The sequence below is a fragment of the Rhinopithecus bieti genome, unplaced genomic scaffold (genome assembly GCF_001698545.2).
Source record: "Rhinopithecus bieti isolate Rb0 unplaced genomic scaffold, ASM169854v2 scaffold_61957, whole genome shotgun sequence".
Lineage (NCBI taxonomy): Eukaryota > Metazoa > Chordata > Mammalia > Primates > Cercopithecidae > Rhinopithecus > Rhinopithecus bieti.
In genome coordinates this window covers 738592-764327 of record NW_016823861.1, presented here as the reverse complement: position 1 = coordinate 764327, position 25736 = coordinate 738592, and the positions used below count along the sequence as shown (strand labels likewise).

General features: G+C 33.1%; 1 protein-coding gene across 1 annotated transcript in view; it reads left to right on the top strand.

Annotated features, from left to right (window-relative positions):
- The window catches only part of PCDH15 (protocadherin related 15), a 591153-nt gene that overhangs the window by 531849 nt on the left and 33568 nt on the right, over positions 1–25736 (top strand). Inside the window, exons 25-26 of the mRNA XM_017861934.1 lie at positions 4363–4578; positions 10717–10805. Of these exons, the coding sequence (XP_017717423.1) occupies positions 4363–4578; positions 10717–10805 (305 nt within the window). The remainder of the gene's footprint in view (positions 1–4362; positions 4579–10716; positions 10806–25736) is intronic.

Below are 25736 nucleotides of genomic sequence, written 5' to 3'. Positions count from 1 at the left end.
TTTTTTTTTTTTTTTGAGATGGAGTCTTACTCAGTCGCCCAGGCTGGAGTGCAGTGGTGCGGTCTCATCTCACTGCAAGCTCAGCCTCCCAGGTTCACATCATTCTCCTGCCTCAGCCTCCCGAGTAGCTGGGACTACAGGCGCCTGCCACCATGCTCGGCTAATTTTTTTTTTTTTTTTTTTTAATTTTTAGTAAAGACGGGGTTTCACGGTGTTAGCCAGGATGGTCTCAATCTCCTGACCTTGTGATCTGCCCGCCTCAGCCTCCCAAAGTGCTGGGATTACAGGTGTAAGCCCCGCACCAGGCCTTGAGTTATTCATTTTTCAGTCACACCTGACATTGGAGTCCACCTCACTCCAAAACATAATGCAAGAAACAACCAACCAAAAAAGTAAGTTTAAAATTATTTAAAACCAAATAGAGACAATATACTCTGCTGAAACTCTCACTTACTTTTCACATCTTGACCCAGATTTAAAATTGTGCTCTGAACTTTATTATTGGTGTGACTCAGTGTGTTTTTAAATATATCGTATCTTGTTATTGAGTTTATAGAAAGAACATTTGGTTGTTATCTATGTATGATGGTATTGCATGTGCTCAACATCAGTCAGAGCCACATCTTACAGGATAGGTTTTGGGTTTTAAAATACGTATTTGTTATAAATTGGGTAGACTAAAAATTAAAAATCCATTCAATTGCTCTTCAGTATGGCACCCATTGGAATTTTCATCATTCACTATTTAAATTACTAGTATTCAACTGAAAATACTTGAGGAAGAGGGGAGATTTGAAAAATATGCTAATGATCCTGGCAATCGTCTTTGATGAGTATCTCCTGAAATAAGATCTCTAAGATCCCAAAGACTATCATATTCATTCAAAGAAATAAGTCCTTACTGTATAACATACATATGCCAATAGGGTTTTATTTTTTTAATTCCACTAAACATGATGTTTAAAAAACTTTTATGTCATTCTTGACTATTTTCTGCAAATATTAGGGCATTTATATGAAAAATCATGAAAGAAAATAGTTATTTCTGAGTTAAATTGTCTAGTTCCACACCCAAACTTTTGCATTAAGTGATCGTTTGTTTCAGGAAAGGAACATTTAAAAAAACACTTTAATCTTTTAAGATGGAATATGACCATTTTGTAGTTATCATAATTTAATAAATTAGGAATATTGCAAAGTGAAATTACCTGCTTGCTGAAATTGGAAGTTAATCAGTAAGAACTATGTAAAGTAGCTTAATATGCCAAACAATCTCTGTGATTTTATGGTAACTATCTTTTCTTTTCCAAATGTGATTGTGTTGTTATACAGTATTTATTTTATATATAAGGGCTTGGAATCTTACAATGCAAAACTGAATGAAAGAAGTCAGAAAATAGAACATATTTTATGAGTCAATCAATGTAAAGTTTAAAAAATAGGCATAACTAATCAACAATGTTAGATTAGAAAAGTGGTTTTCCTTAAGAAGGCCTCAGATTGTGACTCCAAGTGCATGAAGTGCGTTCTGGAATATGGATAATAATTTTGTTTTTTCAAGAGATATCGTTTCACTGTGTTGCTCAGGCTGGTCTCAAGCTCCTGGGCTCAGATGATCCTCCACCCTTGGCCTCCCAAGTGTTGTTATTATAGCCATGAGTCACCATGCCTGGCTTGTTTTGTTTCTTGATGCAAATGCTGGTCATGTGGATGTGTGTATTTTGCAAAATTTTATTGAGCTTTATATTTATAATTTGTACACTTTTGCATGTTTGTTATCCCTTTTAAAGTTTACTCTAATAATAAAAAGTTTGTTTCAGAGAAATATCAATGTTAATAAGAAGATAGAGAATAATATGTAACCAAATCTGACTGATTTGACATTTGTCCCAGATTTGCTCATTCTGTGTGGAAGAAATGTCTTGGATACCTTGATTCAGACTTTGACTTATTTTAGCTGGGAATATGCGTTTTCTTTCTTATGCTATCCTTTGTTAAGTGATTATAAACCTGTGGTTCAAAGTTTAAGTACAAAAAATTTTGATACTACTTTTCTTTCTTTGTTCATTTTCTTTTTCCTTTAAGTAAGAATGTGACCTAACATTGATAACTAATTACTATCACTCTAATACCAAAACTGAGTTCTGCCATTCTGTAAGCCACATAAACTATCTAATGAGATTAGCCAGTAGTTTGAGCTTGTCCTCTTCTAAAGATAATTTTAGCCTTGGCACAGTGGCTCATGTCTATAATCCCAGTACTTTGGTAGACCAAGATGGCAGGATTGCTTGAGTTAAGGAGTTCAAGACCAGCCCAGGCAGCATAGCGAGACCCTGTGTCTACAAAGAATTAGCCAGGCATAGTGGAGTGCCTATAGTCCCAGCTACTCAGAGGCTGATATGGGAGGATAGCTTGAACCTGGGAGACTAAGGTTCAGTGAGCCGAGTTTATGCCACTGCACTCCAGCCTGGGTGACAGAGAAAAAAAAAAAAAAAAAAAAAAAAAAAGAGGGAATATTAACTCCCTAGAAAATTCATGAAATAACTGATCCTGAAGTGAAGTGATCTGGGTTGTGTAGTTTAAATTACCTTTTCTAACAAGTGACATGATTATCTGGAAATGTTTTAAATGGTTCACAATATATATAGAATTTGAAGCTAAATCAAATTCATGCTGTATTTAATACACATTTGCTATTATTTACTATTTTAAGCATTTGTGTCTCAACTTTACCACTTATGTAGTCTTTCATTATGTAACTTAAATTAAAATTAGATTAAATTGAAATTTCAGTGTCTTGGTCACATCAACCACTTTTCATTTGTCATATTTGTCTAGTACCTACTGCATAAGACAGAGCTGATTAAGAACATTTCTATCAGTTCAGAAAGTTTTATTGGATAGCACTAATTTATATAAGTAAAACAATATATTCCTCAGTTTTGTATTGTTATTAGATAAGACTATTTTGTATGATTGTATTTTGTATTTTGTATGATTCTTAGCAATTCTTAGTAATGGCAGATTATAAATGCATACTCATAATAATAATAGCATAGATAAAATAGGAATAAACAGATAATGAAAATAATAATTATTGTTATAATGAGAATGTATAACTTACACATCTAGTATCATGAATAAGGTATATATCATCTTTTATCAAGTCTCTAAAACTATCTTATGTACCATTTATTTTCCAAGTATTTCACTATGAAATAATTCTGAAATAGACATTCTAAAACATTTCCCCTAATTAGATACCATAAAGCTGACCCAATTTATGGTTATCATAGCTGTGTTTAAAAACAAGTGAAAAAAGTCTAAACAATGTGCCAGTCCTTTTTAATTCTAAATGGTAGGAAACTTTAATGTGTGGATCATAAGTACCTGTCACCAGGAATAAATATGCTTAATCAGGATACAAGATGATTAAAAAGGAAGTCGGATGGTACTTTATTTTATTTCAGTCCAGATATTTTACTACATTCTTTTATATGTATCCCCCTTAGGCTATATGCTATATCAAAAATACCATCACATTGTATGCCTATTACAGCAAGACAAACATTAGGTAAACAACCAATCCCATCCTTCAACCAATTTGGATCAACACACAGAGTTGAACTCAACAAACACGTAAACCAAAAATCTTGATTCATTGACTCTGTTAGTGTCTATGTCTGTTTTTTTTAATCTACTTTTAAAATTGACAAATAAGAATAGTACTTACTTATTGGCATCATAGATGCTTCTGTATGTGTAATGCATCGCAATCAAATCAGATTAATTAGCCTATCTATCACCTCAAACAGTTATCACTTCTATGTGTTGGGAAAATTCACTATCCTTCTTATAGCTATTTGGAACTATATACCATTGTCAACTATAGTTATTCTACAGTGGTATAGAGCTCTAGAACATATTCCCCCTATCTAGGACATTATGTTACATGAAATAAGCCAAGAACAGACAGTTAAACACCACATGTTTTTATTCATATGTAGAATCTTAAAAAAAGATGATCTCATAAAAATAAAGTGTAGAATACAAGATACTGGAAGCTGGGAAGGGTAAAAGGAAAGGAGGGGTAGGGAGAAATTTGTTAAAGGACACAAAATTATACCTATGTCCTTTTTATTCATATGTCAGTGGTTATTATCATTCTAATAACAACCACTCGAAACTGTGAACACAAAGTCTATGAATCTACATAACTATATCCAGAAAAAATAGACATTTAGGAGGGCTTTATTGTGTTATTATTACATAAGAAACCTGATTCTTACAAACAAAAATAAGCCATTTCATAAAGGTTATCTTTTCCTGCTTAATTATAATCTCTTTTTTTTCTCCTCCTAGGCTACTGATAAAGATACGGGCAATTATAGTGTCATGGCCTACAGACTCATAATACCACCAATTAAAGAGGGAAAAGAAGGATTTGTAGTGGAAACATATACAGGGCTTATCAAAACTGCTATGCTCTTCCATAATATGAGGAGATCCTACTTCAAGTTTCAAGTTATTGCAACTGACGACTATGGGAAGGGACTGAGTGGCAAAGCCGATGTACTTGTAAGTAGATAAAACTTCAGGAAAGGGAAGTAGCTGCAATACTAGCCATGGGTCAGTGTTTTCAGCTTATAGAACTTCTAAGATTAATTTAAAATGGGTTTTCAAAAACATAATTATTATTAATTTTCACCCAGATTGTTAGTCACTATAGTTTAGGAATATGTAAATATATGGTTCATATATATAACACCATAAGGTGTTTATTTTTCTTGACCTTTGAGGAAAACATTATAATATTTGAAAAAATATGATTGTAACAACCAAGGTATAAGCATTGGATTTCTTTCTTTTTTTTTTTTTTTGAGACGGAGTCTCGCTCTGTCACCCAAGTTGGAGGGCACTGGCCAGATCTCAGCTCACTGCAAGCTCCGCCTCCCGGGTTCACGCCATTCTCCTGCCTCAGCCTCCCGAGTAGCTGGGACTACAGGCGCCCGCCACCTCGCCCGGCTAGTTTTTTGTATTTTTTTTTAGTAGAGACGGGGTTTCACCGTGTTAGCCAGGATGGTCTCGATCTCCTGACCTTGTGATCCACCCGCCTTGGCCTCCCAAAGTCCTGGGATTACAGGCTTGAGCCACCGCGCCCGGCCTAAGCATTGGATTTCTATTTGGTCTTCAAAGCTCATTTTTAATATAGTGTTGTCCAGTGCTACATAAAAATTTTAAATGCTTCACAGAGTTATACTATGGAAATTAAACTATGAAATTATTTGTTTAAATTACTTTCAGCATTTTGTAATTGAGAATACAAAGAAAATGTGTGGTGGCAAATTTTGTTCCAATAGTATTTATTTCTTTGTTTTATCAAAGTCCCCAATGATGACATTGATTAGCTTTGACTAAGTTATATTTGGCTATAGTCAATAATATCATTGTCCTAATTTTCACTTAGGCTGTGCAGAAGTTCAGTGATAGATCATTTGAAAGGGAAGTTTGATACTAGCTTTTATTGAAAATATTTAACAGCAGTGCATATATCCTGTGGACTCTTTACCAACTTGAAAGCATGGGTTATTTGGACTTTTGTCTGATGAATCTAATACAAAGTATATTTATGGGAAATATTTGTCACATAAAGACAGATCAATAATAAGTTGTCTTTTGTTCTTTGCATTTTACATTTTCATTTTTTCACAGTTCAGCTCATTTAGTTCCCTGGACAAGTGTAACCTTCATGTACATGCAGACATTAATGATTAAATATTTTTCTTCTTAGATAATGGTGAAGAACAATCACCATGATTGTGGCCCAAACAGTCCTCCAGGAGCATTCTCTTTTTTAACAGTAAAGCTGCAATAGAGTAAATGAAGGCCATTCTAAGACAAGAAGTTTTGACATAGGAGATAATAAGTTTGACATAAATTTATGATCAAATTAATATCGGTAAACCTTATAGAACCGTATACACTTATTTTTATGAGATCATCTTTTTTTAGATTCCATATATGAATAAGAACATGTGGTTTTTAACGTTCTGTTCTTGGCTTATTTCATGTAACATAATGTCCTATTCTATGTTCTATTATTTAAGATATGCACATTTTGGTGCTTAAAAGCTAAACAATAGGCCAGGTATAGTGGCTCACACCTGTAATCCTAGCACTTTGGGAGGTCGAGACGGGTGGATCACTTGAGTCAGGAGTTTGAGACCAACCTGGTAAAACTCTGTCTCTACTAAAAATACAAAAATTAGCTGGGCGTGGTTGTGAGCACCTGTAATCCCAGCTACTGGGAGGCTGAAGCAGGAGAATCACTCGAACCCAGTAGGCAGAGGTTGCAGTAAGCCGAGATCAAACCACTGCACTCCAGCCTGGGCGACAGAGCAAGACTCTGTCTCAAAAAATAAAAAATAAAATAAAAAATAAATAATAAAGTCATTACACTAAGTGTAAGTAAAATACTATAAAAATCAACACAAACAAAATATAATCTTTACATAATATATAATTTTAATATATAACCTTTAAATATATATCAATCTAATTATATATGTATATATTATGTACATATTAGTGTACATATGAGATATAAAGTTTATTTTTAATATTTGAATTCCATACCTATTGTGTGGAAATTTAAGAATATGCCTTTTAATATCATTCAAAATATATTTACAAAGAAATAAATTTAATTTAAAAAAACATAATTTGTTATATATAGATATCATATTCTGATGCAAGCTAATAACACCTAGTACGCCATCCCAGCCAAATGATATTTATGATAAGCTTTGTAATCCTATCAGTCAAGAGAAAGGAGATATGAGATAAATAAGAGGTTTATGCAAAGAGTATGAGTGCCCAAACCAAGAAGGAAGAGAGATGACGACAAGTCTGAATAAATTACAAATGTGTACTCAGCCCAGAAGAGTGTGAGAGGAAAAATGAATGAGAAATGACCTGAGATGTGGTGAAAGGGGGAGGGTTTTAGGGAGAGTAGGCTTTGATCCTTTGTTACTCAGGCGGGGTGTGGGGAGATTTTTTTTTTTTCTTTCTTTTGGTTTAGCTTTAGGAAGTTGGCATTAATTGGCTTAGGTTCCCTGCCCCCAGACCCAGGAGTTTCCTGTTTAATCCACCATTAGGAAACTATCACGAATTGGCCTTAGATTCCCTGGCCCCAGACCTTGGTGTTTTCCCTTTGATTCAGCTTTAGGAAGTCAGCACAAATTGGCCTTCGGTTCCCTGCCTCCAAACCCTATTCTCCTGCATCAGTATCCATTTAAATTAATGACTAAAACCCTCCAAATGAGCTTTTGCTTTGTTCAGTAATCACTCTATATTTTGCCTCAACGTCACAGAAAATCTCTGCTCCTACTTCTCCAATACCTTGTCCTCATTCTCACTATGGCCTGATTAACTGGCATGCTATTTCAACGAAAACTAATACTAAAGCATTTAGAAGGACACTTCTATGACTCCTACCACTAAATCTACCTACCCTCCAGGATCTAGACCAATGCTCTTTGCCTTCTTTCTAGCTCCTTTAGATGAATTCTCTCTGTTTTTATCTAAAGCCTGTACATCTACTTATGCAGTAGATTCAATTCCCACTCGCCAGCTCTTGGACATTGCCTCAGCAGCTCTCTCATTTCTTTTCTACATTATTAATATAAATTTCCTCCTTATATCAAATTATTCTCACAACAATGCTTTTTTTCTATCTTCCAAAAATTATAAAATATCTTTTGATCTATATCACCTTCTAGCTGTCATCCATTTCTCTATTGTTCTTTCTAGCAAAATTCTGTTAGAATTGACTTATTTCTCACTGTTGAATCTCTCTTAAACCCTCTAATCATGAGTGTTTTCTCTCCAATCACTCTTCCAAACTATTCTTGTTGATGCCACCAATGACTTCCATGTTAAGAAATGTACTGATATGTCAGTCCTTATCTTACTTGAAGAGGACAATAATGGTAGACATACAGAATTGTTCAGGCCAATTCTGAAATCCTGTTGGGTATATATAATGTAGATCCTCATCCTGGGAGCAGGAGATTTCCTTGATTAAATCCTGTTTCTACCCTAAGATAGAAAAGCTTATGTTTGGTCTTCCTCTGTGGCTGCTGAATCTATCCTCCACTAGTTACTACTTAGTTCCTTTCCCACCTTTGTTTTTGTTCACATCCTATATAATATTTGTAAAGTGTTACCGATTTCTGTTATATACAGCCTGACACCTGCTTGTATGCTTTTTTGGATCTATATCAGTAAGAACCTTGCAGAAAATTCATGTACATGTGAAACAGATTTTTTTTTTTTTTTAATTTAACTCTACACTGCAAGAATCAGATAATTTAAAGACAGTTTACTGAAGGGTCTATTTTTGAAGGCCTGGGCAGGATGAATGTAGGGAAATAAGAGACATTGGAGAATTAGAGGAATACTAATAGTAGAGATCTCTAACAGTCTGTCAGCCAGAAAAGGTGAGTTGAAGCACATGCTTACCAGACCAGGAGACAGATGTGTGAGAAGAGGACAGTTTGACAGGTCAGTCCTAACAATTCTCCACTGAAAGACCCAGTAATAAGGAGTTATTTCTCCTACTCATTTTCCTCTCTTTTCCATTATCCTGCTAATGCTCCCTACTACTCACCATATCCATGACCCACATCATGGTCCAGGGGCCTTCTCCCAACAGATGGAGGAATTAGGAAGTGCTTCAGCACTAGTCCCACTGCAAAAGCTCCTCTGCCCTGAGGCCAGGACTCCAGTACTTCTGAGTCCAGCAGTTAGAGGAGATGATGGGAGCTTCAGGGAACAGAGAATGAGGGCTGTAATTCTCATTGGGATAACACCTTATAGTTACTACTTGTTCCAGGTGGTTTGCTTTTTATCAAAACTTTTAACCGTTTCTGGTCCAATGTTAAAAGAAAGAAAAAAAGGAGGAGAAGGAAGGAAGAAAGAAGGAAAGGAGGGAGGGAGGGAACAGTTACACAAGTTTCATATACATACTTCTTGAAATTTTTATCATGTAATTTTACTGCTAAAACTCAAAACAATAAAACAAAAAATATTTCTATGCAACTTCTGTATCCTTTTTTACTCAAGACCAATAAGAAAAGACAAAATGATACAAAAAGTGTAATGATCCCTTTTGCTAGTGAAGTTAGATGTGTTTTGTAAAAAGACAATTAAGACTCATTTACATGTTGAAGGGAAATTTAGTCATTTGGTCCTGGACTCCTATAATGGGTTAGGGGCACAAAGTTAAAACTGCCAGCATAAACTGCTTGCTCAGAAGTAATAATCAGACATACTCCTGTCTTAATAGAGTCTTCAGACATGATTGATTAGGCTCACACAATGGTTTGATAGATTTCTAACTAGTAGCAAACGTTTTACATATTTTGGATTTCTTTTTTTTCCTGAAAAACTGAAACATCTAGGAAATCTGGATTTTTTTTTTCCCACATTGCAATATTCCTTAGAGGTGAGTAGTAGCTGACCTCTTCAGCTGAGTTATGTGCTCTCGGATTTGTGTTATTTCCACTTCTTTCTATCATTTCCTACTTTTGGCTACTTTTCTCATTTAAGTTACCTGCATGGTTCCTAAAGGCATTTGAGTTTGTGACCCCTAATAGGGGTCTCTATATGTAAAGAACCTGGAGCCCATAAAAAATGTATGGCAACGTGAAATACTCCCTACTGTAGATTGTATTGAGATGCGGTGCTAAATATGCCTAACCCAGAGTGTTCAATTTATGATTCTGGTACAAATGCATTTATATTTTAATAGTGCGTAAATATATGTGCACAATAATATATGGCCTTTTAGAATTTTTACATCAGTATTGAAAAATAGTAAAGAGCACAGGCTCTGGTGTAAGACAGACTGCATTTAATTAGGATTAAGTTATTAAATATATCTTCCATTTATGTTTTTTATTTTAAAATTGAAATGATCTTAATAACAATCTGATTCTTTTGATAGATTTCAATGAGTTAAACCTGTAAAATATTGAGGAAAAGAATAAATGCCATGTTGTAAGCACAGAATAAATATTTTATTTTCTTCTCTTTTCAAATGTAAAATCATAGAAGAAATTCAGTAGATTTTAAATGAATGAGACATAGTTATCAATAGCCATTAAATTAGCTCATTTAACCCATAGGTAAAGTTCTAAATATATATCTCTACCTACACAAATTTAAAGTTGGTTAAATAGATAAGAAAACTATATGTGATGACCTCATAGAATGAATTATTCTAACCAGTCATATCTCAGATTCTTAGTTACAATGAATAAATGATCTCTCAAGACTTGTAAAACATAAAACATATTTTTCATTATCTTGGGTGTTCCTTAACAATCAAATTAAAAAAAAAAAAATGCGACCCTTCATGTCTCAGTAAATACCCAATAAAACAAACACAAAACCAAAAGCAATTGAAATCACTCAGGATTCTTAATTTCTAGGTAAACAACAAATAGTTTCTCATGCTCAGTCTGCCCCAGTTAGTCTCCAACCCCTTGTGTAGATCGTATAATTAAAAAAAAAAAAAAAAATTGTTCCTGAATTTGAAAATGAGAAACCACTGTGTCTATGCATAGTAGGGAAGAGGTAATGTGGGGCTTTTCTGATTATGGAAATTTCAGTGAGTAAAAATTAAATGAATTCTGTTTTTTCTTCTTTCAGGTCTCTGTGGTCAATCAGCTGGATATGCAAGTCATTGTTTCCAATGTGCCTCCTACTCTAGTGGAAAAAAAGATAGAAGATCTAACAGAGTAATTGATTTTGTTTCCTTATATATTTATTGTTATATGACCGTGATTTTTAACTTTTTTATTTTTTAAATTTTATTTTAGATTCAGGGGATACATGTGCAGGTGTGTTATATGGATATATTCATAATGGTGAGGTTTAGGCTTCTAGTGTGCCAACCACCCAAATAGTGAGCACTGTAGCCAATAGCTAATTTGTCAGCCTTCATGCCCCTCCCATCCTCCCTCCTTTTGGAGACCTCAGTGTCTATTATTTTCTTTCTTTACGTCCACGTGTACCCATTGTTGACTATCATTTATAAATAATAACATGCAGTATTTGAACAGCTATAATTTTAATCTGAGTGGGTCATTTTAATCATTACAATGTTCAGATTAAGTATATTTTAAAACAGTGTTTTAATACTAATTTAACTTACTGTTTGCTCAAAGTATATAGTCTAATTGGAAATATGTGAAGATTTTGAGAATATCTTCAAATAAGGATAAAAATTAAATGTAAGATTTTATTATTCAGAATGTTTTGATGTATCAAAACCTCAAAATGCTGCATATGAAAAATCATAACATTCATGGATTGAATATATACCTTGATTTTGTGGCTCCCATTTAGTCAAAAAGCAGTCTGGCCAGTTCAGGAAGTATGTCATTGCTCAAAGCAATGTGTCTAAATACCTAGAGCTTACTCCTTTAAAACCAAGTTGACTAATATTAAGCAATGTATATGTTTGAAATTATTGTAAAATATGTGACATGTCCCTCTTCCTCCTTAACAGTATAGACTTACCATGGCTGAGTATGTTATAGTTAACTCCAATCTAATTGTGATTATTTATTAAACTGCAGTTCTCATATTTTGATACTATAAAAGATTATTAAAATATCTTTACTATTTTACCCTTAATTACCCTAATTTAGCTGCCATCATTTTAAACTATTTTTCTTTTTTTGGTTACGTGAATAATTCTTTAATGGTGAATTCTGAGATTTTGGTGCACAAAAGCAGTGTACACTGTACCCAACGTATAGTCTTTTATCCCTCACCTCCATCCCACCCTTTCCCCTGAGTCTCCAAACTCCATTGTATCATTCATATGCATTTGAGTCCTCACAGTTTCCACTTTTGAGTGAAAACGTATGATTTTTTTTTTTTTCATTTCTTAGTTACCTCACTTAGATAATGGTCTCCAATTCCATCCAGGCCATTATTTTCTTCCTTTTTATGACTGAATACTATTTCATTACATATATATACCCCCCCCCCCCCCCACACACACACATACATATATATCACATTGTTTTTTAACTTTTAAGTTCCTGGATACATGTGCAGAACATGCATGCTTGTTACATAGGTATACATGTGTCATGGAGGTTTGCTGCACCTATCAACCCGTCATCTAGGTTTTAAGCCCTGCCTGCATTAGGTTGTTCTTCCATGTCTTCTGTTGATTTCAGTTTGACAGTGGTCAATTATCGTCACCGTCAATTTGCCTTTCTAGCAAAATATCCTCACTTCAGCTTGCCAGAAGAAGCTTCAAATAGATAACTAAACTTTTAGTAATTACATGCCAAATAAAATACAATAGTCATGGATTAAAGTATAAGTGATTTTCCCATAACAAAAACATGTATGATTCATAACAAATATTTCAGGATAGTTCACAAATTTAACCTTTTGGTGTCACATAAATTGTTATATGAGGGTGATGGTTATCAACATTTACGCATGGAACATCAATTGTACAGTGTCTTTATTTCTGCAGAAGTAGTTTATATAGACTGAGCATTTTCAGAATAATAGCTGATTACACTTTAAAAATAATTAGAATTATGCCTAACTTTTAGCTGCTTTAATAAAAGCCTATTGAGACAGGCTTCCTCTGATTCCATTATCTATTACGTGAGAAATGATACCTCCCTTCAAATTTTAACCCTTGATTCTGCTTTATTTTTCTACAAAGCAGTATGTAATGTTATTATTGTATGTTAATTTCCCACTAAAACGTTATCTCTATGAATGTATAAACTTGTGTTTTATATTTCTATAACTCCAGTTATATAGTAGACACTTGATGCATTTTATTGAAAGGACATTTTACAAGCAAATCATGATGCCATTTTCTTTATTTTGAGGCAAAATTTATCAAACTGAAAAGAAAATGGCAAAATATAATTTTGCAGGAATGTATAAGATTTTGTGTCTCTTAAGTAAATAGGATGATATGAATAGGAAAAATCATGTAACTTTCAGGTCTTGAGAGAATTGTCTCATTGTGAAGGAAGCTCTGACTTCATAAAACATTGAGTTTAAAACATTAAATTAGGCAAATAATTTAATCTTTTCAACCTCAGTTTCACCATTTGTTGATAACAGCTAATAAAACCTATATAATTATTTTGAAAACTAAATTATATAATGTATCTAGGACAATAGAAAGTATGACTATTCAGTGAATGGTAATTATTCCATATAAATGGAGCTAGCAGTTCAAAATCAGTAGAGTTAGGTAGAGAGTAGCTAGGAGTTTTGTACATTTTATTTAATAAGCATAGTTTGGTAATGGAATGCAGATTATGGATTCAGACACAGAGATTTAGATCCTATTACAGCTCTGTAACCTCTGGACAAGATACTTAACACGTAGAGACACTTTTACTCTTCATGCAAATTGAAATAAAGACCTCTGTCTATCTCGTGTTGATTTTGAAAGAATTAAATATAAATTTGCCAGTTTAGTAAGCAGCACATACATGCCTCATTCCTTTTGCTGTGATTAAAAAACATAGTATAAACATTACCATCTTAAACATTTTTAAGAGTACAGTTTGGTAGTTATAAGTATATTGACATTGTTTCGAAATAGATTTTCAGAACTTTTTCATTTCGCACAACTGAAATTCAGTACCCATTAAACAAGTTTCCATTCCTGCCTTACCCCTAGATTATGGGTAACACCCTTTTGTCTTCCTACATGTGTAAATTTTACTACTTAAATACATCATAAAAGTGAAAATGTGCAGTGTTTCTCATTTTGTGATTGGATTATTTCACTTAGCATGATATCCCCATGATTCATCCATGTTACAGCATAGCATGTGATGGAATTTATTTTCTTTATAAAGCTGAATAGTACTCAGTGCATACCACATTCTGTTTATCTGTTCACCTCTCAATAGACATTTGGGTTGTTTCCCCCTCTTGGATATTGTGGATAACACTTCTATGAACATATATATTAAAATATATCTTTTATATCCTGCTTTCATTCTTTTGAGTGCATTCTCAGAAGTGGGATTGCTAAATTATACGGTAGTTCTAATTTAAAGAAAATTGTTTTCTGTAACAGTTTCGCCATTTTACAATTTTACCAGCAGTGCAGAAACTTTCCAACTTCTCAACCTCCTATCAACACTGGTTATTTTCTGGTTCTTTTTCTTTTTTTATACATAGTAGCCATACTAATGTGTGAGATGATGTATCATTGTCATTTGATTTTCATTTCTCTGATGATTAGTGATGAGGAGCATCTTTTCAGGTGCTATTGACCATTGTATTTCATCTTTTAAAACATGTCTATTCAAGTCCTTTACACATTTTAAATTGGGTTACTTGATTTATTTTAGCTGTTTAGTTGTAGGAGTTTTTTAGATATTATGATACTAATCCCTTATCAGATGTAAGATTTGCAAACATTTTCTACCATTCCATAGGGGTGCCTTTTCTCCCTGATGATTGTGTCACAATTGGGCAAAAAGTTTTAAAATCAGAGGTAGTCCATCTGTCTATTTTTGCTTTTGTTGCCTGTGCTATTGGCGTTATATTCAATAAATCATTGTCAAATCCAGTGTTACAAAACTCCTCTCATATGTTTTATTCTAGACATTTTATGGTTTGGAGGTCTAATATTTAGATGTTTAATCCATTTTGAGTTAATTTTTGCATATGGTGTAAGATAAGGGCCCAATCTTATTTTTTTTTACATATGGATATTCCATTTTTTCACCACTAGTTGTTTAAGAAATTATCCCTTCCATGTCTGATTTCCTTTTGTAGATTTTTTTAAAACCTATGTAAATGTAAATTTAGAATTTTCTTAAGCAGAAATATTTCTGATCCCTTTTTGAAACCTACATTAGTAGATGGAAGTGGTAGTGATAAGAACCGTTAAGACCTGAGTCAGCACTCTGAAGCCCCAGCACTCCCCCATCCGTGTCTGGGGTGAGTGATGAAAATACACACATAACTCAGGTAGCCATCAGGGTGCCAAATAGTTAATTAAATAGAAGAATTTATTGTTCTAGTGACGAGACCAATAAACACATTAATTCCCTGTGACATTTTTAGGTGACAAGTTATATTATCATCAAAGCCATTTCTATATTTCCCTCGAGATATCCCTATCTGATGAAGTGGAAAACTAGAATATCATGTGATCATCATTTTTATTTTTATTTTTTGGTAGACCAATATTTTAGGCAATAAGATAAAGTTTCCTTGGTAAGTATATAATTAGTACAAATGAGGACACTTGATGAAAGGAAAAATAATGACCTGACATATCCATTTTACAATGGAGCAGGTTTTACAAAGATGAGTATACTTTGATAGCTAAGACCACAGTACCTGGAAAATGGAATGATTGTAGTAAATCTTAGCTGCTATAATAATGATGATTACTCCTCACCTCACTGAATCGGCTGAAATGGCTATACTGAATTTTTTTTTTTACTACTTTTTTAGATTTTAAGCTTATAAAATTGACCAGTCCCCATAAGTACTAAAACCTATTCCTTTTTGTATTCCACAAATTCCAGTGAGGATCTGCATCCACTACAGATCCCCTTGAATATCTATGTTCTGATGTATTTTCAGCTGATCTTAGAATTCACCTCTTTGTAAGCCTTGTGATTTTTAAAATTACTTTTTTAAAAAAATTAAGGCATAGGAGAAACAACTGTGAGAATAACATTAGGGACACCTAACGACAATGGACAAATAGTTGGCAAATAATTGTCTAAAGAAGAAACTATGAAATGTTTGCATTTTATAACTTCTTTCTACTCCCAGTTCACCATGAAACTCAAATAAGAGGAATTTGTTGCTCTAAAATTTAAATCCTTAAGAATCTATAAAAGAGATATTTTGAAAAGTATAGACTCGAGTTTAGAAACACAGAGTTACAGTATTTCTGTATGAATCGGAACTGACAACTTATTTCTCAGAGTTGCTCAAACCCATCTCTTACCTTCTGAATAAAATATGAAAATTCAATTATAGTAGAGCTTTACTGAAGTAGTTACTGACTTGATGTGGAAGAGCCTGAATTTTATGAAATATTTATGTAACACCTGAAATGTGCTGTGTAATCAATCTATAGTTCCTAGAATTAAGGTTACAAAACCTACGCTAGAAATGTAGCCAGGATATATATCACATATATAGAATTTATTTGTATAGTATATATAGTGTGTGTGTATATATATATATATATGTTTATATATGTGTGTGTGTGTATATATATATATTTCTAGGAAGAGAATTGGAAGGCTTCTCGGGAAGCATACCTATGAAATAATAACTGCTAACACATTTTCTTAAATCAATGTAATAAAAATTTAGTTTTAAGGGGAAAGGTTGAGCTCCTTTTTATTTCAGAGAACCTAGGCTCATTTCCCAGAGCACCAAAGACTAGCTAGGAAGTCTTGGGCCACTATATCAAACTCTTTGAGTTTTTGCATTTGTATCTTAAAGCTGGGGATTTATTGGCTAAAAAATAGTTACAGATTGTAACTGGAGATTTATCAGTGAACAAAGTGAAATCCCTGTTGCCATGGAGCTTCTATTCTATTGCATAAAAATGGGCATATAAAATAGCAATGTTAATAAATTAATATGTCATATGAAGTTATATAGTGATAACTGCAATAAAAACAGGTAAATACAAGTAGGAATGTAACAGTTAGAAAATAATCTGAAGGCAATCATAAAAATAAAATACAAACCACAAATATAATAATAAATCCTACCATTTACTATTCAAGGTATAATTTACTATTCTTGAAAAAAAGGTTTAGTGTGACTCAGCTTTATTCAAAGCCTTGGAAATTCATGGTTTTGACAGAAAGAAAATTTATTTACTACTTTTTGAAATATTCAGTTGGGGCATTATTTAGTAGAGAAATAACCCGTTTACAAGAAGAATGACTTGTCTTTAACTCACTAGGTTAATTATGATTAAAGAAATCATAGTTCTTTACAGAACTGAAGATACCCCAGTATGCAATTACACAATTAAAAGCTACTGTTTGATAATAATACTTGTGCACATTGGAGTAGCATCTTTAATGCTTAACTATTTGAAATGTAGAAAAGGCACAGATTTAAAATTCTATTTTTAGTTAAATATGGCAGAATTCTTAATTATTTCCAAAACTTTAGTATTGAGTTAATCACATGGAACAAAGATGGTTATAAACAAAGGTGCTCCATGACTTTCACTTCTGTTCTATTTTTAAGGCTTAAAATGTTTTATTTTACATGGATTCTTAGTTATTATTTTAAGGAATATTATCTTAGTCCAATATGAGTAAATTGTTTACTTTAAGGATTAATCATCTGCAAAATGGCTTAAATTCACAATAATTAGTGTTTTATCTCTGATAATATATTTCACATACATTAAGGTAAGCTTTTTTTATTTTGTATGACTTGATTTTCCAAATTTGTACATATTTTCTATAAGCAAAGTCTACCGAAAGCAAATCACTTATCAATTCTTAAGATTCCATTGCATATTGATTTTATAAAGAGTCCTGTATGCTGACATGTTTCTTCCAATAGATGTGTTTCTTATTTCAATGGTCATAGTAGTCATCATTCATTCACTCATTAACACATTTCTGAATGCTTATAGTCTATTATACCAGCTTCTGTTGGAGAAAAAATTATATATAAAGAAAATAAATCAACTTTCTTAATTAATATTTGCCATCTGAGAGATGTAACATTAAAAAAAAAAAAGTCAATCATATTTGTGCCCTTTCCCCGTGCCTTCTCAGCAACATAGAAAAAAAAAAGATTGAAAAAAATAAAGGATGAGACATGACTGCTACGTTTAGGTAGTGCATCTTGTTGAATCAATATTCTTTCTACTTTTTATCTTTTTTACTTTTTAGTATTCAACCTTTTGGAGACAATGGAAAGCCAAAAGAAACAAACAAATAAATGAACAAAATAGTTTCTATAATCCATTGAGGACATTTTCATTTTGCTTTTAGTTGAAAAAAGTTTAAAATCTTTGTGCTATTGTTGTTGTTTTCAAAAAGAGATAAATGGGATCTTCCCAGATTAAAAAATACATTTTATTGGAAGACCAATTAAAAACACTATGTTTAGTTTTAAATCAAATATAAACATGTTTATGCTGTCTTTATTTGCTCTGTGAAAATAATACAAACAAAATTTGGGGGCAACTATTTTATTTAAGAAAATAGCATGATCAAAAGATATAGATTACAGAAATAAAATTATTAATGCAAAACGAACCATTGTAATGAAGGTACCAATATATTGACTGAATCTTTGAGTTGTACTTCAAAATTTTAGAAGTGTTTGAAATGTTCTTATCAACTTATGATGGAGAAAAAATAATTGATACAGGTATATTTTTTTTCCCGAGATTTGAAGGGAAGGGGTTATTCATATTCAAAAGTGAAATTCACTCATAAAACACTAAGAAAAAAAATTTCAGGCTGACTTTATTTATGTTTTCATTTTAGGATCTAGAAATTTGGAAGAAAAGCAAAGAAAGACTGAGTGGGTAATCTTAAGTTATATTATAATCTGTTTTTCTCCCCTCAAATATCATTCAGTTCAGTTTATTTTTAAGATCTTTTGCTTGTACCAACTAGAAGATAACTGGAAAATAGTTGTAGTGTAAAAATAAGGACATCATTATATATTTTTTTATCAAAACATTTGAATCACAGTTGCTTTATGGAGATCTCCAAAATACGTAGTGGACATTTATTTTGTTTAAAATTCTTTCCTCTCTTCCTCCTCTTTTTTATGTTTTATAACCTAGACATTTTGCCAAATTGAACAGCTTATTATTTTTATAATTCACCCCAACCCATAGTACAAGGTAGATATATCACTTTCTTGAGAGACCACTTTAATCAGCAAGAGTCAATTCCTCTGTTCTCTTAATCCTATTTATTATTCTTTTCTACGCTTTCTTTAATGTATTCAATTTACCACAGTCTGTGCTGCTGTTTTTTAATGTGAGACATAAACTCCACAGAATGTTTATGCAAGAGAATTCCGTTTGTATCAGAAAGTCGTAAATTATATTTTAGATGCTTTCATATATGTCTAATAAATATTAAAGACTAGATTTAATTTTGTTTTAATTGTCTACTTTATTCCAAAAGAAATACAAGTAGTTTACAATGATTCACACAGGAAAAAAAGGTAAAATACATTAAAATGAGTTTAGAAAATAAGGCAGACAGACAAGAAATAAATTAAAGAAAGGATCAGAGTAAGAGTAAGTAATTACAGAAATGCTGCAAAGGCCTGTGTAGTCCATATAGAGTAATCACAAACTTGACTTTCACCTTGTGAGGGCCAAAGTGAAAGAGGCAAACAAGCTAAACAAAAAGAACAGACTCAGTTACAAAATTAACAAAACCATGTCTCTTCTGGTACAAAAGAACTCCTTCTAAATCTGATTCCAGATTAGGGGAAAATGTTTTTATCTTGTGGGATACCACAGAGAGGTTACCATGTAATGTAATGAACAAAATGCTCCGTGGCACCTGGAGCACAATTTAGGTAGAGTCTAGGTAGAGTCCCTGTGGGTCTGTATTAATGGAGGAAAGAAATTCAGAACAGCAGGAACTGCATTCCTATATTTTTATCCCTCCAGCCATCTGCAATGCCTGTTGATTCATTTAGCAAAGCTTTTGAAAAAATATTGATAAGGACTTGGGGTGGAACTCTCTATGATGCTAGATAAATATAAGCCATTTACCTGAACAAAAGGCTAAATAGGGTTTATAACCGTGAAATCTGAAGAGTTCTTGTAACCATCACAACAAATAGCTAACATTTATAGCATGCTTCATATTGGTTAGATTATGTGCATTTAATGGGTGTAGTCTCCTTAACTTATCATAGAGGATCTTTGAGGTAGGTTTGATTACTTTTCCCACTGTATAGATAAATTCCCTGAAACTTTGAGAGGTTAGGTAATTTCCACGAAGACACAGTAGTGGAGTTTTAATTTTAATCTACATCTATCAGCCACCAGCAGACGGAGTTTCCTGTGTTACATTGCCTCTTAGGAGGCAAACCTAATTAAAAAACCAACCCATCTTTTCTTGAGAGTAAGCTGAGCAGGCAAAACCTGAAATTCTCATCACATGGTAATTTTAACTCAACTCATCCACCAGACAAATGGGTAATTAAGAAGATGGCTGCTGCAATAATTTTAGTGTAAAAAAGTAAATAAATAAAAAGCTAAATCAACCATGAGTAAATACCTGTCTCAGCTATAAAACTATCAGTAAACACCTTACACTACAGTTTTTCATAATGCAATTTCTAGTTGAAATTAATTGAAGATGTATATACAGGTAACTGGATAAGGTAATGCTGTAAATTGAAATTTAAGGGCATCTACCAAAAATAACTTGGCTCGAGAATAAGTAAGTTAAGCGAATCAGTTGTTTATTGACACCCTTAGTTTGTGATTTTAAAATAATGCTATCTGCATAGGAAAAAAAAAATCAGTTAAATAAACCTTTCAGCATTTATTCTAAGAAAGTTATTTAGATAAACTTTGTATTGGACATTAATTAGTATGTGGTACTATACTAAAATATGTTACATAAAATGTATTACCTATATTAACATATTTCTTTAGAATTTTCTGTTTTAAAACTTTTCTAAAGGTGACATGATTAAATAAATATTAACAGGAGTATGTTATAGAGCATTCAAAGTAAAGTGGAACAATAAAACCTTAAATTAAAATGTAATTTTGTTCAATAATTGTAATTATCATTCAAATTTAAAGCTTTATTTTCACTTTTAGAAGACTAATCAAAGCCAGTTTTCTGTTTTGAGAATGTTTGACATAATCAGATACTGTTTTGCTTCATACTTGATTGTATTATTTACATTTTAAATAGGTATATTGCTACCAAGAAGTCAGATTCAGGGCAATTTTTGGCATTCACTTTTAATTCTTTGTGTGTTTGTGTGTGTGTGTATACATACACTATTGATATAACCTAGTTGTATGTATTTTTGGGATATATGTGATATTTGGATTCATATATATAATGTGTAATGATAAATCAGGGTAATTGGAATATCCATCAACTCCAACATTTTTCTTTGTATTGGGACCATTACAATTCTTCTTATGTAGCTATTTGGAAATATATAATAAATTTTTTAACTATAAATTACCTGCCATACTGTTGAATACTATAACTTACTTATTTTCTCTATTTGTAATTTTGTGTCCATTAACCATCTTATCATTATCCCAATCTTCCTCCCCTTCTCAGCCTCTGGTAAGCACCATTCTACTCTCTACTTCCATGAGATCCATTTTTTAGCTCCCACATATGAATCAGAATATGTGATATATTTTTTTGTGTGTGTGCCTGGCTTATTTCACTTTACATAATAACCTTCAATTTTATCCATGTTTCTGCAAATGACAGGACTTTGCTCTTTTTTATGGCTAAATAATATATACCACATTTGCTTTATTCACTCATCTGTTGATAAACATTTTGGTTGATTCCATATCTTGGCTATTGTGAATAGTTCTGTGATAAACATAGGCATGCAGATATGTCTTCAATATATTGATTTTCTTTCTTTTGGATGTTTATCTAGCAGTAGGATTACTGAATCATTTTATAGTTCTATTTTTAATTTTTTGAGGAAACTCCATACTGTTTTCCATAATGGCTGTACTACTTTACATTCCCCCAATAGTGTATAAATCTTCCTCCTTATCCATATCCTTACCAGCATTTGTTACTTTTTTGTTTGTTTTTTTGATAATAGCAATTCCTGTTGGGATGAGATAATATTTCATTGTGATTTTGATTTTCATTGCCTTGATGATTAGTGATGTTGAGCATTTTTTCATATGCCTGTTGGCTCTTTGTATATATTCTTTTGAGAATTGTCTATTCAGATCTTTTTATTTTTTAAATTTTTTTATTATACTTTAAGTTCTAGGGTACATGTGCACAACCGCTGCAGGTTTTGTTACATTATGGTATACTTGTGCCATGTTGCGGTGGTGCCTTCGCACCCATCAACTCCTTCCCTTGTCAGCACCCATCAATTCATCATTTACATACTAGGTTATTAAACTCCCAATTGCCATGGCCTCCCCCCTCCCTCTCATCCCCCCCTCCCTATAAAATAGGGGGCCCCTGTATGTGATGTTTCCCCTTCCAGAGTTCGGGTATCTCATTGGTTTCAATTCCCTACCTATGGAGTGGAGAACATTGCGGGTGCTTTTGGGGTTTTCTGCTTCTTGCGATGAGTTTTGCTTGGAGAATGATTGGTTTCCAGCTGCCATCCATGTCCCTACAAAGGGACACGAACTCATCCTTTTTATGGGCGCATAGTATTCCATCGGTGATATGTGGCCACATTTTCTTAATCCAGTCTGTCACAGTCATTGGACATTTGGGTTGCATTCCAAGGTCTTTGCCTATTTGTGAATTAGTGCCACAATAAACGATACGTGTGCATGTGTCTTTATAGCAGCATGGATTTATAATCCTTTGGGTATATCCCCGAGCTAATGGGCATGGGGCCTTGGGGTCATTATCGGTATTTCTTTAGGTTCAGATCCTTGGGGAGGAATCGCCAAAACTGTTTTCCATAATGGGTTGAACCAGTTTTACAATCTCACCAACAGGTGTAAAAGTGTTTCCTATTTCTCCACATCCTCTCCCAAGCACCTGTTGTTTCCTGACTTTTTAATGATTGCCATTCTAACTGGGTGTGAGATGTGAGATGGTATCTCATTGTGGTTTTGATTTGCATTTCTCTGATGGCTTTGGCCCATTTTTAAATTGTATTATTTGGTTTTCATCTGTTGAGTTCCTTATATATTCTGGTTATTAATTTCTTGTTGATTAGTTTGCAAATATTTTCTCTTATTCTGTAGGTTGTCTCTTCACTTTGTCAATTGTTTCATTTTCTGTGTAAAAGCTTTTCTGTCTAATGTAATCCCATTTGCCTACTTTTGCTTTCATTGGAAAATTCATATTTCTTTGGAGTCTTACAAAATCTTTGCCCACACCAATGTACTGAAGTATTTTCCCAATATTTTATACTAGTAGTTTTACAGTTTCATGTCTTATGTTTAACCTTTTAATCTATTTTGAGTAGATTTTTGTACATCAAAAGATCATATTTTGTTCACTGATATATTCTATGTGTATGGAATGGCGTATGGCCCAGGATAGGCATTCAATAAACATCTTTTGAAGGAATGAATAAATGAAAATTTTCCTGCTTAACACTTGCCTGAGTTTTGCTCTAATTTTTATGACACATTCTGAATCCAATTTAATTTTTTACATTTTTTAACTAGAAAATATAGATTTATATGAAGAATTTTACCACAAAGTTAGAGAGGAAATAGGGAGTTAAATATATTTTTTAAAATATAACTATATTGTTCTTTTATTCCCATTATAAAGAAATTTAAGCAATATATGAAGAAGAAAGTTATAAAAGGTAAACTCAAAATCATAACATCCAGCTCTAAGCCTTATTAACATTATATAAGCATCACTGTGGACATCTTTCTTGATATGTGTGTGTATGATACAAATATTACGGGTTAGATAAACATCATTGCAAATATCTTTTTCTTTGTGTGTGGGGGGTATAGGTATATATGTGAGGAAATCTATGTACATATAGGTAATGAATATAGATATAGAAAATATTTAGTATATAGATATAGACGATAAATGAAAAGAGATTTTTACAAAATGTGTTCTCATTTAAAAGGAATTAAATTTAGTTTTACATAAATTTATAAGAAAAGATACAGAAGTAGTTAAGATTAGGCTATAGCTCTTTTTATCATAAGATAGACTTTATCCCAAAAGATCTTTAAAAGTTTAACAAAAAAGTGCTCAAGGTGAAGACATCATTGCATGTTATAAATGACATAATTTGTTTTTAGACTTATTTTTTTCATTGTTGCCTGCTGCCATGAAGATATTAGTACAGTTATATTTTATTCCACATCTAATTTTTTTTTATGTGCACAACATGCAGGTTTGTTACATATGTATACATGTGCCATGTTGGTGTGCTGCACCCATTAACTTGTCATTTACATTAGGTATATCTCCTAATGCTATCCCTCCTCCCACCCCCCACCCCCCCCCACCCCACAACAGGCCTCAGTGTGTGACGCTCCCTGTCCTGTGTCCAAGTGTTCTTACGTTCAGTTCCCACCTATGAGGGGAAACATGTGGTGTTTGGTTTTCTGTCCTTGCTGTAGTTTGCTCAGAATGATGGTTTCCAGCTTCATCCATGTCCCTGCAAAGGACATGAACTCATTCTTTTTTATGGCTGCATAGTATTCCGTGGTGTATATGTGCTACTTTAAGTTCTAGGGTACATGTGCACAACGTGCAGGTTTGTTACATATGTATACTTGTGTCATGTTGGTATGCTGCACCCATCAACATGTCAGCACCCATCAACTCGTCATTTACATCAGGTATAACTCCCAATGCAATCCCTCCCACCTCCCCCTCCACATCTAATTTTTTTAGTGACATGATTCTGCAGTATTGCACTGAAAAATAGAAAAGAACCCAAGCAGAGTAAGTATGTTTCTTCACTGTAGGATGGCACACAATTAATCTATGCATATATGAAGAATTTCCTTGGAATATGTCAAATCAATGCCAAAATGCACTGGAGAAGGCATAAATTGTTAGAACAAAGTATTGGGACAGACAGCCACCTATTGCATTGTATTTAACTATGTACTCCTGTTTGTGTTTTGATTTGTGAACTGATTACACTAGTGAAAAAATATACTTTCCTATTAATTCCACAAATTAGTTAAAGGCCTTGAATGACTTTGAGACAAGGAAGAAGCTTATTAATGGAAATATTTAAGTCAAATTAATAAAAATAATATTCATTTTATAGAATAGTTACTGTGTGCTAGGAACTGTGTAAAAGCTTTATTTCATTGAATGCACATTCAACCCCATGTGGTACATTATTTCCTTGTTTTCTATTTAAGGAAACAGAGATGGCCAGATATGATGCTCATACCTGTAATCCCAGCACTTTGAAAGGCCAAGGCGGGCAGATCACTTGAGGTCAGGAATTTGAGACCAGCCTGACCAACATGGTGAAACATTGCCTCTACTAAAAAACACAAAAATTAGCCAGGTGTGGTGGTGCCTGCCTGTAATCCAGGCGTGAAACAGGAGAATCCCTTGAACCCAGGAGGTGGAGGTTGCAGTTAGCCGAGATTGCCCCTTTGCACTCCAGCCTGGGCGACAGAATGAGACTCCATCTCAACAAACAAACAAACAAAAAAGCCCGAGACTTTGAGAGCTTAAGATTACTTGTCTAAGGTTATGCAATTGATAAGCAAAGGAAATTAAAACTGAAGCCAAACCTCTGTGCTCCTCAACATTATATCGTTATTGCTTGTGCCTCCTACAAAATGTCAAGAGTATAATATGGTTTGACTCTGAGGCCTCTTATTTTTATTAAATGAGCATAAATCTCTCAGGAAAAAAATCCGAAAAGCACAGTCCAAATGATGTTAGACTACCCTATGTCTCTGAGTACATCCATTATCTTCAGATTTCCTTTTTTTTTTTTTTTTTTTT